Raw genomic sequence first — 13844 nt, 5'->3', positions numbered from 1 at the left:
TCGAGCAAGCCCTTGGTGGGTCATCATCTGGTTGCTGCAGCGCGGCGTCGCCATCCAAGGGGGGCGGGATTGGCATGGGGATTAGGGTTTCGGTCCTAGGGGAGGAGCGGGGATCAGAGAACAAAGCGGAGCGTCCCGTGACTGAATCAACATCATCATCCGAATCCGAGTCATCAACATCCTGTTGCGAGTAACGGTTTTCAAAACGTGACTGCGTGCCTCACATCGAAATTGATTTTTTTTCAAGAACATCGAAAATTACTAGGGGCTTACGCACCTCTAGCCGGTTTCTCAAAACCGATCAGAGAAGTAAAATTCTGGTTTAAAGGGTTATAAACTGGACCTAGCCGATCCCTTATTGACCCCAACACCACATAACAGGTCCTTCCTTGATACTGCTCCGTCAGTGTTTAGCTTCGCCATTCCTTCCGGAGGAGGAATGCAAGGGGCGCGGCTGTTAGAGTTGATCGGCACTCTCTGTTGTTGAACTTTCTCCTCTGAAATCTGAAGATATGCGATAAAACTCTTTGATAAATAAACGAGCCTACAACGGTGACCGAAATTCAGCTTCGTGGATAGCCTTTCTCCTAGTCGACCATATTATTGCTCACAAGCTCAATGCCATGGCGACGAACTCGGCATGAGAAACCCAGGACTGCATCGAGAACAACCAATTTCTAGTATTGTCTTCCCTAGTGTAGATCATGTGTTCAACTACCTCTTCTTGTGCCAGAGCCCATACGCAACGGGACATCGAGCACTCGGTAAGTGAATGCCTCCAAGAATTCTCACAGCCACGGAGCAAACAGCTTGGAGTGTCGGACCTCTAGTTAGTTGCTCCCTCAAATTGACCAAACCAATATTACTTTGGCCCCATCTCACAGTTTCTGAAAAAATTGCTGGGCTGGACGCAACCTAGCCGTGACACTCTGTTGCTCGCCGGCGGCGCTGCCTGGCTCACACCTGTCTCATCGCCGTCGCCGCCAAACACCGCTCCTGCCCCGTCACGCGCCGCTGCAAACTTTCTCGTACCGCTCTTAGGTCTTATTTTTCTGAACAGGTATGGCTTGATGATTGTGCGTGATTGATCTATAAAAAATTGCTGTGAGCAGGGAAGTTTCGTACTCCTATATGCTTGTTTATGGTACGTGAGGCAAACGATGTTTTTTTTTTACATTCTTATTACTCAAACTGGAAATTAAGTTAATTTCTTCTTCATTTTTTCTTCAAAAAATGCAAGGCTTGAATATATGCTGTTGCTGGCTTGCTACACTCTCGATATTCTGAAGAAGTCGAGGTAATAAAAGATCCCAATCCTGAAAATCAAAATCAACAGAGCAACTGATCCTTTTATCTAGTGGGACGGAGTATCGACAAGATTCAGGCCAGGTGCACGCAGAAAAAAAAATCTGGACATGCATGCACTAACTAGAGTGGATATGTATTTGCTCCTTCAGTTTAAGGGGAGTCGAATGACTATAGGTACACCCCACCCACCTGATTTGTCATCTCCTAATAATCACGGGTTGAGGCAAGCATCCCCTAACAATCACATGTTGAAACAGGCATCTCCTAATAATCACAGGTTGAAGCACGCAATATGGGCGAATGTTGTGCATGCTTCACCGCATTGCGATGCTGATTTCGCGAACCCCGCCAGTGGCACTTACACAGGATCTTACAAGACATTGTGTTACTAGATTATTTTTAGCTGCTTAGACACTTCTTCGCAGGACAGTTCCATCCTCCATCGTCCTGAAGTGTGTAACCTGAATCAGAAAGAAGATCAAGTTTCAGAAATTAATCAACTGCTGACAGAGGGCGGACAATGGCATTTGCAAGAATTACCACATGGTTCGAGCATCAAGTAAATTTGCATATCAAGTTTCGTCCGGAACAGAGATGTCACATATAACCATTTGAGCGCATATATGTTTTTTGGAGGAAAAAGATACGGTATATGACGGAATACGACCGAGCTACTTATCCTTTACCTTCTCTAGCTTGTCCTTCATTGGTGTTTCTAACACTATCTTCTGAACACAAAACCGTTGGAGAACACGACGTTCAAGCATAACCTCAAACTGAATATCACTGTTGCTCGATGACACGCCTGATATTACCTTCTTCTCAATCCCCACCTTCTCTAGAGGTCAGCAAATATAACGACACATCGATGAGAATACATATTTCTGTGTTTCAATGATTACAGGGTTAAAGCAAGAGCTATGGTGGAATGGACAACAGACCTGCCATGAAAGGAGACTGGAACATTGGATTGGCCTTGGTATGATCTCCACCATCATGAATAATGTTTCTAACATGCACTGGAGCTTCAAAGTCAACACCGGGATTTTCTCTGTTAATGGAGAATGAAAAGAGCATCCATGTAAATACATGAAATGAGTAGAGACTGATGTTTGAAGGGCACGCTACTTACATTGTTTTTACACAATCAACTTGAGCATGAATTTGGAACATTCCTCTTGAGGTTTCCTCAAGACACAAGTTTGTAGGAAGTTGTGTTGCTGCTGCTGCTGATTTTCCATTCTGCACCCCAGGATAGTTGGTCACTTCCGAGCCATCAGAACATGTTTCAGCTTCACTCATCTCATTTCTGAAATCTCCAGAAGGTTTAGATCTTTGTGTCGACGTCTTTGTTTCTGGCTTCTCGAGCCTCTCAGTCCCGCCTTTATTCTTCTCATGATTTTTTCTTGCCAACAGACTACTCAGCTCAGTATCGCCCTGAAAAGTGTCATCACTAACATGGCCATCTTCCCAGAATGAATGTAGTCTGGACTCCTGAAAATCAATACCAGGATCAAACCCTTGCCTTCGTGAATCCTTGCCAGACTGCTGAGAACATGTAGTGTGTTGACCAACCACAGTTTCATTTACAGAACTCGCAGAATGAAATATGTCTGCATTTGATTTCTTGAGAGAGTCAAAGTTATCTTCTTTCTTCTTGTCTGCCTTCTGTCCCAAGAAAGTACACGTATCAATGTTGCTCGGAAGGTCCGTGGCATGGAATGGGTCTGAAAACTCCGCTTTATTGCCAAATATATCTGAAACAGGATTCTGCCAATGAATCTCGTCATACGCACTGTCAGGTCTGTGGAAAACAGGACGAACTTTTGATGTAGGTCTCCATTCAGTTGATCCCACAGTTTGAAATACATCCATATCTGGAATAGAATCAAAAGGTTTATCCTCGCGCATTACAGTGCAACTCGGTGGGTTGTTTCGTCGAGTACTACCCTTCAGATGGGAGGTACAAGAACCCCAGTCAGCAAATTTCTCCTGAAGTGATAAACGGCAGCTTGGTTCTTGGGTTCTCTGTTGGTCCATTGCCTTGTCTGGCCAATAATCTGCTTCAAGATTCTTCCGGTCTATTGCTCTTTTGTGGTATTCTTCTTCATCCCTGAATACTGACATTTCATCTAGATGTGCACCGATATTTGGAATATCAAACTTATCCAAGCTTGTATGGAAGTCATCCTTCTCGTTCATATTTTTCTCTGTGCATTTTACAGACAGTGTTGGTTTGTTGCTCGATATGTCCTTCACTGCTATGGAAGTGAACCAAAAAGAGGAAGACAACTTAGTTTAAGTGCACATGCATAACATTATACTCTGTACAACCCATCAATCATCAATGTCAAGAGTCTTTGCTGGAGAAAGAACAGAATCAGATAGCAAATATCACTAACCTGCAGCACATGAGCTTGATTCTTCACTGCAGAGAATAATTTGGAAGGATCAGCAAGGACAATGCCCCATGATTTGCATGGCACAGGATACGAGCATTAAGAAAAACTGAACCCAGTCAAACATGACAGCCAAGGTTAATTTGCTAATTACCTCAATGGGCTCTTCCTTTTCTCTGAATCATCATCTACCATGTCAGAAGACCAAGCAGAAGGGCCAAAAGTGATGTTTGTGCTGTGTATTTTCTTAGACGATGGTTGCCTGGCCAGAATTTTAACAAGATCAAATTGATGTGTTAATATAAATTCCAAGAGGATTTGTTGTTGTTACCATTCCCAGTCAAACTGTAACATATCATTGTCATCATCCAGTAATGACTGATCAGAAAAGAGGTCATGCCCTGACGAGATTAAGAAACACAAAAGGCTCAGAATTTTTTTTTAAAACATTGCACTAATTAGTCACAGTGCTATGGAAACTGCAAGCGCCCTGCTAGGCAGGCCAATGGTAAGAAAAAATAGGAGCTAGGAAAACAAAGCATATCCAGATTAGGCAGGCCAATGTTTCCCAACTGTACTTTAAACATGCTACTAGGTGGCTGCTGAATTAACGAAAGGTAAAGCAAGCTGTAATAAAACAAAATTCAACAACTCGCCAAACTATAGAACAGCAGATTCAGATTTCCAATGCTCTACCAGTACAGGAAAAATATGAAATTAAATCATGATACTTCAATATTATTGTATGAAATAATACACATTCACAATCCAGTAGTTAGAGATCAATTGGGGAAGTACAGGAACAGTAATATGGAACTCTGTCTGGTGCACTGAAATAAGGAAAACACCAACACAGATAATTCTGACCTGAAGTCTCAAATCGCATGCTAGTTCTTGTTGAAGTTCTGCAACAATAAAATAAATTATTCATAGCCCCTTAGAAGTTATTAGTTGTATCTTGATATAAGTGGAGAAATAACCTTCGCTCTGGAGAGTATCTTTCTTCAAAACCATAGTCGACTGTATCAAAATGTTCCGCTCTTGGAGTAGGAAAATGATCATCTGAATTGAATGATTCTATGTTCCACAGTTTATCAGAATTTACATCAGGTAGACTGTCATATCTTCTACTACAATTTGCTGTCCACAGTAGAAAAATAGAATGTAATATTTTCTTAGGCCACAACATCTGAGTGGCCATACTCGGTAATAAGATGATGCAGCAGAACTTACATTGCCAACCTTTTGGAGCTTGAGGATTACAAAACATGTCCTCATCCCCAGGATAAAGATTATCATTGGAGTTATAACAGTTTGTCCTCCTTACATAGCTTGACTCATCCACAAGACTACCCATTTTGTGTGAAGCGCTTCGCTCTCTCATCATGCTAATACCATACATTAGAGAATCCTGTTGAAATGATAGAAAAAACATTTGAAAGCCATTACTAGCTAGGGAAGAATAAAAAAATTACAGCTACTTCCTCAACTAATTCAATCAAGAACATAAACAACATCAGATGTATAATTGAATTCTTTAATACAGATCTAAGTAAGTATGAAATAAAATAGAGCCAGCAGCTACAGGTGAGAGCAGCCAACCCACCATAATTTTTGGAATCATGTTTCTACTTTTCTCTAGGCTTTATACCTTTGATGTTCTTTTCTACTTATCTTACAAAACATTTGTACATGATCCCAAACAAAAGATGAGGGATCTGAGATTCTCACCAATCCTTTTGTGGTATCAAAAGGGATGGACCTTCTGGATTTATTTTGCGTGTACCGCGAGGCCTTTGGTGGCAAAGGTAAAGTCCTGCAAAAACAAAATAATCGTAAGATAGCTAGGGCCTAGGGGCACAGCGTTGGGCTGTGAGAAAAGTTCAGACATTATTATTTTTTATGTTAGGCAAGAAGCTTTATCCCTCAAGTAGCGATACGATGGGAAACTAGACCATTTGGACCAAAGCCAACTAACTGGACCAATAATTCATTATTCTAGGTCTCGAGGGCAAGTTTATGTCGCACTTGGTGATGAATTTTAATTCCGGCAATACAAACTAGAAAGACATCTTTTCATTGTAAGGAATGTATTTCCTTGAGGTAAAGAAATTCACAACAGTTCGCTCATTTATTGCACTGAAAACTGCCTATCATTTGAACTTCTTTACATCAAATTAACTTCATAGATGAAACAGTCATTTAACTCAAAGCAACCTTTTGGTGAATCTTGGTGACTGGAGAGGAGTTTCCATCTTGACATGGCCAAGGCCTGAAACCAGAAGCATAGTTATGTCTATTAGATCACCTTCTTATGTTGTTAAAAGAGGAAAACAACATGGACCCAGAATTCATCAAGGCTAGTAAGTCAAAAGCCACAGATGTACTATCACGATGTTCATATGAGTTCCATAATGAAAATACATTAACAAACTTGGAAGTCTTAACAACTCTACTTGACATGAGAAAAACAGTCAATATGACCTTGTAAATCATAACAATTCCTTTTGTAGACGCTAAACCTAGAAAGAAATGTAAACACGTAAATATTCCTTTTTCTTTCAAAAAAACACAAGAATGTCCTTTAGGTGTATGTTCTCATGGAAACCGGGAAAAGTACATATAACAATGCACACAACCATAACACAATAATCCAGATTAAGATGTTCGTAGATAAAACATAATTCTATGCATCAAATGTTTTGAAAATGCACCTTTAACAGAAAATGAAACATGAGATTCACGGGCAGGTTGAGCGGTAGATTTATCTTTTGATCCCTCGTATCTGACCAAATCAATAAGTGAAATTTCTGCAAGGACAAATCATAGTTAAATAATAGTTTCAACAACACACAGCAAGTGAATTAATCTCAATTATGCAATTTACATTTATAAATCAATGCTGCAATTCGAAAGACTAAGAAATGCTGGTTGGATTAAATAATTGTTCACCTAACTAAGTACACCTATTAGGGCTTGTATTTTTCATTAATGAATATCTTTCAGATACTTGCAACGTATAAACCTGAACTATGACTCAGCCGGTAGGGCCACAAAAAATTGACTGGCAGTGGTGAAGGAAACATCACCGCCACTGTTGAGATCCACATTTTGATTTCGCTTCTTGGCACCATAGTTATTGGATGGATGAGCAAGAGGATCTTCACGAGGGTTAACAGCAGCTGCAACATCTTGATGACCAACGGGTGACGACAATCTGGCAACATACAAGACTGGTATCTCACAACACTAGATCAATTAAGCACACTCTTATCATACTGCATTGAGATACTGACCTAGGCTGAGAACCTGCAAAATAGCAGCAAAAATTCACATTAAACTCAAATTTACCTATAAAGCATATTGCACACTTCAGCAGTTAATAGCATGTCTCATTCTACTTTTGACAGCAGCATATTCAAGAGAGAAACATATAAACCCAGTGTTCATACGATGTGAAATTTGTGGATGCCATTGATCTTGTTAATATATCTGTGCTAAGCATGCAATACAATATAACAAGAAAAGCATAATGAATTCCCTCATCTGATATACATATAGCTGTACTCTTACTTGTTTCCTTCGGATCAATATTATATGAAGAAGTGATCTTCTTCAGCGCCTCTAGAGGGGAAGCACTAAAACTTGCCTTGTCCAAATTTGGAAGAACACTACCTGCATCTGAAATAAGAGTAAAACAATCATACTAAGAAATATCAAGAGGTTAAAAATACGGCAGACATTCAGGTTCATGATGAAGCACGCATCATTAATAAAACACCATGCAGAACAAAATAAGACACAGAAAGTGCATTGCAAAAGTGTGTCTGTTAAATAATACCATTATTGAGTTTACATTTATGGTTTAGCCAAGGAGCAGCTCACTAGTTATAATGCATAGCTACAAGAACATTGTTTTCCAATTTCTTCTATTCCTGAAGGAAACCAGATCCATTGTTTGTTGGTTCATATACTTGAAATTTTCTATCTGACTAGAGTGACATTGGTCAGCCTACTCAACCAGATTCTCTTGCATTGTGCTAGAAGAGCAGCAGGATTAACCACAGAAAAAATAATGTGTAGCAAGTTCACTTCGACCACTGCAAAACATGTACAGAAACTCACTTTCAGGGCCATTGCGGTGACTGACTGGAGCTGCCAAATTGTTCAGGCTTAGGATGTCAAGCGATCGAGGCGCCTGATCACCAACAGCTTGGCCGCCTGCGCCATCTATGCCATCCTGGTTCTGCAGCCCTGCCGTCTGCTGCTGCCGCTTCTTCTGTTCAAAGTACTGCCTCTGCCTGCCCACCATGTTTGTCTCGACAATCAGTCACAGCGACATGAGAACACTAACCGTGCCGAAGCAACTTTTACAGCTTGAAATCGGTGAGGCCAACAAGGTTACCTGCTCTGTGTCGATTTCCTGGACTGCGCTCATCTCAAGGACGAACACGCAAAGCCGTCAGGTTCCCCAAAAATCAAGCAAATGTTAGCACTTCGTTACGAAATACACTGCAGAATGCTACGATTATTAGGCCAGCCAGCAGCCGCCGTTGCAATGTTGCGGTGCAGAAACTACCCAGATACAGATTTCAAACAAAAACAACCCGAATCATGCGGAATTCCCAAATTAATCGGTGCTGGAGCGCGGCGTAAACGGGGGGCGGGGGATCCGAGAACTCACGGCGTACACCTGCCTCCTGGAGCCTCCCGTCCACTGCAGCATCGCGGGGAAGCGGCCGAGCTACCTCCCCGGGTGGCACGGGAGGGAGGGAGGGAGGGAGGCGCGCGTAGGGCGCGGAGGCGGAGGGAGAGGGAGGGGGCGCGCGCAGGCGGCCGGCGCGGAGGGAGAATGGCGGCGCCGCGGCGGAGAGTGGTCGGTTGGGGATGCGGCGTCGAGGCCGCAGCACCGCAGGCGAGCGGGGGCGGGGAGGCGGCGTCGGGTTTTGGGAGCAGGAGCAGCGCGAGCACGGCAGGGAGGAGGAGGCGCGGAAGAGAAGTGGGAAGAGTGGGGGAGGATGGCGCCTTGGCACTCCCACTTGGCATCGGGTGGGAAAAGCATTGGGTGATCCAGATTGTTTTTTGTGCCCAAAAAAATGCAGAGATGAATTTCATCAAAGTTCCAAATGGCGTCGGTGAACACACGATGACACGATGGTGATTGTCTGCCCTCTACCGGTCAACTGATTTCCAAATACTCCCTCCGTCCCGTAATGTTGTGCGTGTAGATTTTCCGAAAAGTAAAACTGAGTAAAATTTGACCGAATTTACAGGGAAAACTATTTATATATATACCTTTTCAGACATATACAACGCGGAAATATAACCGATGATGTATCTAGTGATATGCATTTGGCATTTTAAATGTACATATTTTTGTCTATAAACATGACCAAAGTTTGTAATGTTTTGACTTTTGAAAAGAAAAACTGTATGCACTACATTGTATAACTAAAGGAGTAGGTTTTTTAATGATTTTTGAATAGTTGTTCGAGAGTTCTTAGAGCAACTACAACAGTAGTTTACAAATCCAGGAACCTATACATCTGTGGGCCCGTCTGCGGACAGTGACGGGTCAACCATCATTTTTTAGGCACCGCAAACATAGTCTTCATTTATTGATCCTCATACCCATAGTACTATATGCAACGTAAAATTCATCTACGTACATAGCTAGACTATCTACTCGTGGTCAGATATGTTGATGGCGTCCTGGTCGGAGCCGCCAGCCTCGTGGTCATTAGCGGTGGGGCGAAACTCCATGTGTCCTCCTCGTCGGTGAAGAGCTCCTCAGACACAATTTCCGCCTTCTGGATGTAGCGAAGATTTGCCTTGACCACTAGCTTCAACTAGATGGGCTCCAGGATGGCACATTGTTCCGTCGTCTCCTCCGTTTGGACGACCTCAAACTTCGCTAGTGCATCCTTCTTGGTGAATACGATCGAGTGCTGGATCCGCTCGCCCTCCTCCTCTTCATCCCACGGCTCCACCTCCATCTTCGTGTATGGTGCCTCCTGCTCCGGCGCCTCCTCCCGCTCCTCCATCTCTTTCCCCAAAGAGTGCGGAGGCAAGTCGGCTGCAACGCGAGCGGCGCGCCGTGCCTAGATGGCCTCCATCTCCGCCTAGATCTCCACGGGGCGATGTGGGGTCAGCATCTTGTAGTACATAATCCTTTGGCAGACCATAGCTACTGGTGAATGACGAGGTTAGAGCTAAAAACAGGGTGTGGACAGGGCCGCAGTGGCGATGTGGATGGGAAGGAGAGGGGGGAAATGGGGTGGCTAGGGTTAAGGCTCGCCATCCGGCTTAAATAGCCCGGTTTGGCCCCTCGGGCAATGCGCCAGAGCGGTGACATGAATACACACGGGTGAGCTCTGTTGGATAGATGGGTTTTTGAGTGCTTCCCGCACGTCAATACGATGGGGCAGACGCGTCCGGGCCTCCCCAAATCAGCCCCAGATATGGGCTGGGTATGAGGGGTGTCGGATAGCCCGGACGTTTAGGGCCAGTTCGAGGGGGGGTTGGGTCGCATTTTTATGATTGATCACTGATGGGTTCGCCTCCCCAAATGTATGGGGGGGTTGATGGATCCAATTAAATATATATGCTCTTATCCTATATATACCTATATACCTAAGATAGTGATCCCCGTTAATTTATTTATCTCAATGCTACCTCTTGAGCATGCGTTGGTTTTTCCTTGAAGAGGAAATGGTGATGCAGCAAAGTAGCATAAGTATTTCCCTCAGTTTTGAGAACCAAGGTATCAATCCAGTAGGAGACGACACACAAGTCACCTGGTACCTGCACAAACAATCAAGAACCTTGCAACCAATGCGATAAAGAGGTTGTCAATCCCTTCACGGCCAATCACAAAAGTGAGATCTGATAGAGATAGTAAAGTAAATATTTTTGGTATTTTTATTGTATAGATTGAAAGTGAAGATTGCAATAAAAAGGAACGGCGATAGAAATTGGCAAGTTGATTCGATATAATGGAAAAGAGACCCGGGGGGCATAGGTTTCACTACTGGCTTCTCTCAAGATAGCATGTATTACGGTGGGTGAACAAATTACTGCCGAGCAATTGATAGAAAGGCGCATAATTATGAAGACATCTAAGGCATGATCATGAACATAGGCATCACGTCCGTGTCAAGTAGACCGAAACGATTCTGCATCTACTACTATTACTCCACACATCGACCGCTATCCAACATGCATCTAGAGTATTAAGTTCATAAGAACGGAGTAACGCATTAAGCAAGATGACATGATGTAGAGGGATAAACTCAGGCAATGTGATATAAACCCCATCTTTTTATCCTCGATGGCAACAATACAATACGTGCCTTGCTGCCCCTACTGTCACCGGGAAAGAACACCGCAAGATTGAACCCAAAGCTAAGCACTTCTCCCATGCAAGAAAGATCAATCTAGTAGGCCAAACTAAACCGATAATTCGAAGAGACTTGTGATGTCTACTACACAACCTTCTTCTTGTAGACGTTGTTGGGCCTCCAAGTGCAGAGGTTTGTAGGACAGTAGCAAATTTCCCTCAAGTGGATGACCTAAGGTTTATCAATTCGTGGGAGGCGTAGGATGAAGACGGTCTCTCTTAAACAACCCTGCAACCAAATAACAAAGAGTCTCTTGTGTCCCCAACACACCCAATACAATGGTAAATCGTATAGGTGCACTAGTTCGGCGAATAGATGGTGATACAAGTGCAATATGGATGGTAGATATAGGTTTTTATAATCTGAAAATATAAAAAGAGCAAGGTAACTAATGATAAAAGTGAGCGTAAACGGTATTGCAATGGTAGGAAACAAGGCCTAATTATAAGGTTCATACTTTCACTAGTGCAAGTTCTCTCAACAATAATAACATAACTGGATCATATAACTATCCCTCAACATGCAACAAAGAGTCACTCCAAAGTCACTAATAGCGGAGAATAAACGAAGAGATTATTGTAGGGTACGAAACCACCTCAAAGTTATCCTTTCTGATCGATCTATCATAGAGTTCGTACTAGAATAACACCTTAAGACACAAATCAACCAAAACCCTAATGTCACCTAGATACTCCAATGTCACCTCAAGTATCTATGGGCATGATTATACGATATGCATCACACAATCTCAGATTCATCTATTCAACCAACACAAAGTACTTTAAAGAGTGCACCAAAGTTTCTACCGGAGAGTCAAGACGAAAACGTGTGCCAACCCCTATGCATAAGTTCATTGAACCCGCAAGTTGATCACCAAAACATACATCAAGTAGATCACGTGAATATCCCATTGTCACCACAGATAAGCACGACAAGACATACATCAAGTGTTCTCAAATCCTTAAAGACTCAATCCAATAAGATAAGTTTAAAGGGAAAACTCAATCTATTACAAGAGAGTAGATGGGGAGAAACATCATAAGATCCAACTATAATAGCAAAGCTCACGATATATCAAGATCGTATCACCTCAAGAACATAAGAGAGAGAGAGAGAGAGAGAGAGAGAGAGAGAGAGAGATCAAACACATAGCTACTGGTACATACCCTCGGCCCCGAGGGTGAACTACTCCCTCCTCGTCATGGAGAGCGCCGGGATGATGAAGATGGCCACCGGTGATGGATTCCCCCTCTCGCAGGGTGCCGGAACGGGCTTCCGAGAGGTTTTTGGTGGCTACAGAGGTTTGCAGCGGCGGAACTCCCGATCTATCTTGTTCCCCGAAGGTTTTAGGGTATATGGACTTATATAGGCGAAAGAAGTCGATCGGGGGAGCCTCGAGGGGCCCACGAGGGTGGAGGGCGCGCCCAGGGGGGTGGGCGCGCCCCCCTGCCTTGTGGCCTCCTCGAAGCTTCCCTGACTTCAGCTCCACGTCTCCTGGATCATGTTCGTTCCAAAAATCACGCTCCCGAAGGTTTCATTCCGTTTGGACTCTGTTTGATATTCCTTTTCTTCGAAACACTGAAATAGCCAAGAAAACAACAATTTGGGCTGGGCCTCCGGTTAATAGGTTAGTCCCAAAAATAATATAAAAGTGTATAATGAAGCCCGTAAACATCCAAAACAGATAATATAATAGCATGAATGCTTCATAAATTATAGATACGTTGGAGACGTATCAGCATCCCCAAGCTTAATTCTTGCTCGTCCTCGAGTAGGTAAATGATAAAGAAAGAATTTATGAAGTGTGAATGCTAGCAGATGCACAAGTTTGATCAATGATAATTTCAATCACCTTTTCTAGCATGATTATATGTCATAACAGTAGTTCATCTCATACAACTTCTCAAGATCAAGTAACAAGCTATTCACATGTTAAAGCATAGACCATAAACTTTCTTGAAAACTAGCAAATTTCATTCTCAGTCATCAAACAGTTACAATTCATCTTATTTTCAGGAAGGGTCTATGTCAGAGCTTTGATTTAGCAAACTCCACATACTCAACTATCATATAGTCTTCCATGATTTCTACCACTCAAAGCATATTCTTAGAACAAATAGCATCCATCGAACACAGAGAAAGATAGGGGCTTAATGTTTTGCCTCCCAACTCACTTATCATGTAGATAATTGTCAACAATAATAATTCATGATCAAATATATTTGCATGGCCATATATGCTTAGATCTTTCCCCAACACACGATGCTTGCCAACTAAAGAGTAGGTAGAAATGAGAAGGAATACTACTGACTCTTGCATAAAAGTAAAAGATAGGCCCTTCGCAGAGGGAAACAGGGATTTGCAGAGGTGCCAGAGCTCGATTTTGAAATAGAGATAAATTATTTTGAGAGGTATGATCTCATTGTCAACATAACAACCAAGAGTTCCCAATATCTTCCATACTACATACATTATAGGCGGTTCCCAAACAGAATGGTAAAGTTTTTACTCCCCCTCCACCAACAATCATCAATCCATGGCTTGCCCGAAACAACGGGTGCCTCCAACTAACATCAAACCTGGGGGAGTTTTGTTTGCAATTTTTTTTGATTTGATTTTGATCTTTTGATCATGGGACTAGGCATCCTAGTTACCAGCCATTTTTCTCGTGAATGATGAGCGGAGTCCACTCATCTTGAGAATAACCCACCTAGCATGGAAGATACTGATAGCCCCT

At 42.7% G+C, this 13844-nt stretch overlaps 1 protein-coding gene across 4 annotated transcripts; it reads right to left on the bottom strand.

The window, feature by feature from the left end:
- Positions 1–1425: 1425 nt before the first annotated feature.
- On the bottom strand, positions 1426–8715 carry LOC119274958. 4 transcript variants are annotated; one of them, XM_037555722.1, is made up of 19 exons: positions 8392–8715; positions 8113–8135; positions 7833–8008; positions 7281–7388; positions 7004–7016; positions 6797–6924; positions 6422–6517; positions 5925–5979; positions 5439–5523; positions 4941–5118; positions 4688–4847; positions 4575–4612; positions 4039–4108; positions 3862–3969; positions 3711–3736; positions 2441–3569; positions 2250–2359; positions 1995–2146; positions 1426–1769 (listed from the first exon to the last, which is right to left on the bottom strand). In XM_037555722.1, exons 1-19 carry the CDS (start codon positions 8431–8433, stop codon positions 1716–1718), a joined length of 2751 nt encoding a protein of 916 aa, XP_037411619.1. In that variant the 5' UTR covers positions 8434–8715; the 3' UTR covers positions 1426–1715. The 4 variants fall into 4 exon arrangements, with proteins under 4 accessions (XP_037411619.1, XP_037411620.1, XP_037411621.1 ...); XM_037555723.1 differs by having other exon boundaries at positions 2441–3566; XM_037555724.1 differs by having other exon boundaries at positions 4950–5118.
- Positions 8716–13844: the final 5129 nt, after the last annotated feature.

Source organism: Triticum dicoccoides, chromosome 3B (genome assembly GCF_002162155.2).
Source record: "Triticum dicoccoides isolate Atlit2015 ecotype Zavitan chromosome 3B, WEW_v2.0, whole genome shotgun sequence".
NCBI lineage: Eukaryota > Viridiplantae > Streptophyta > Magnoliopsida > Poales > Poaceae > Triticum > Triticum dicoccoides.
Note: the sequence above shows the minus strand (reverse complement) of the source record. Positions and strands in the feature narration are given on the sequence as shown.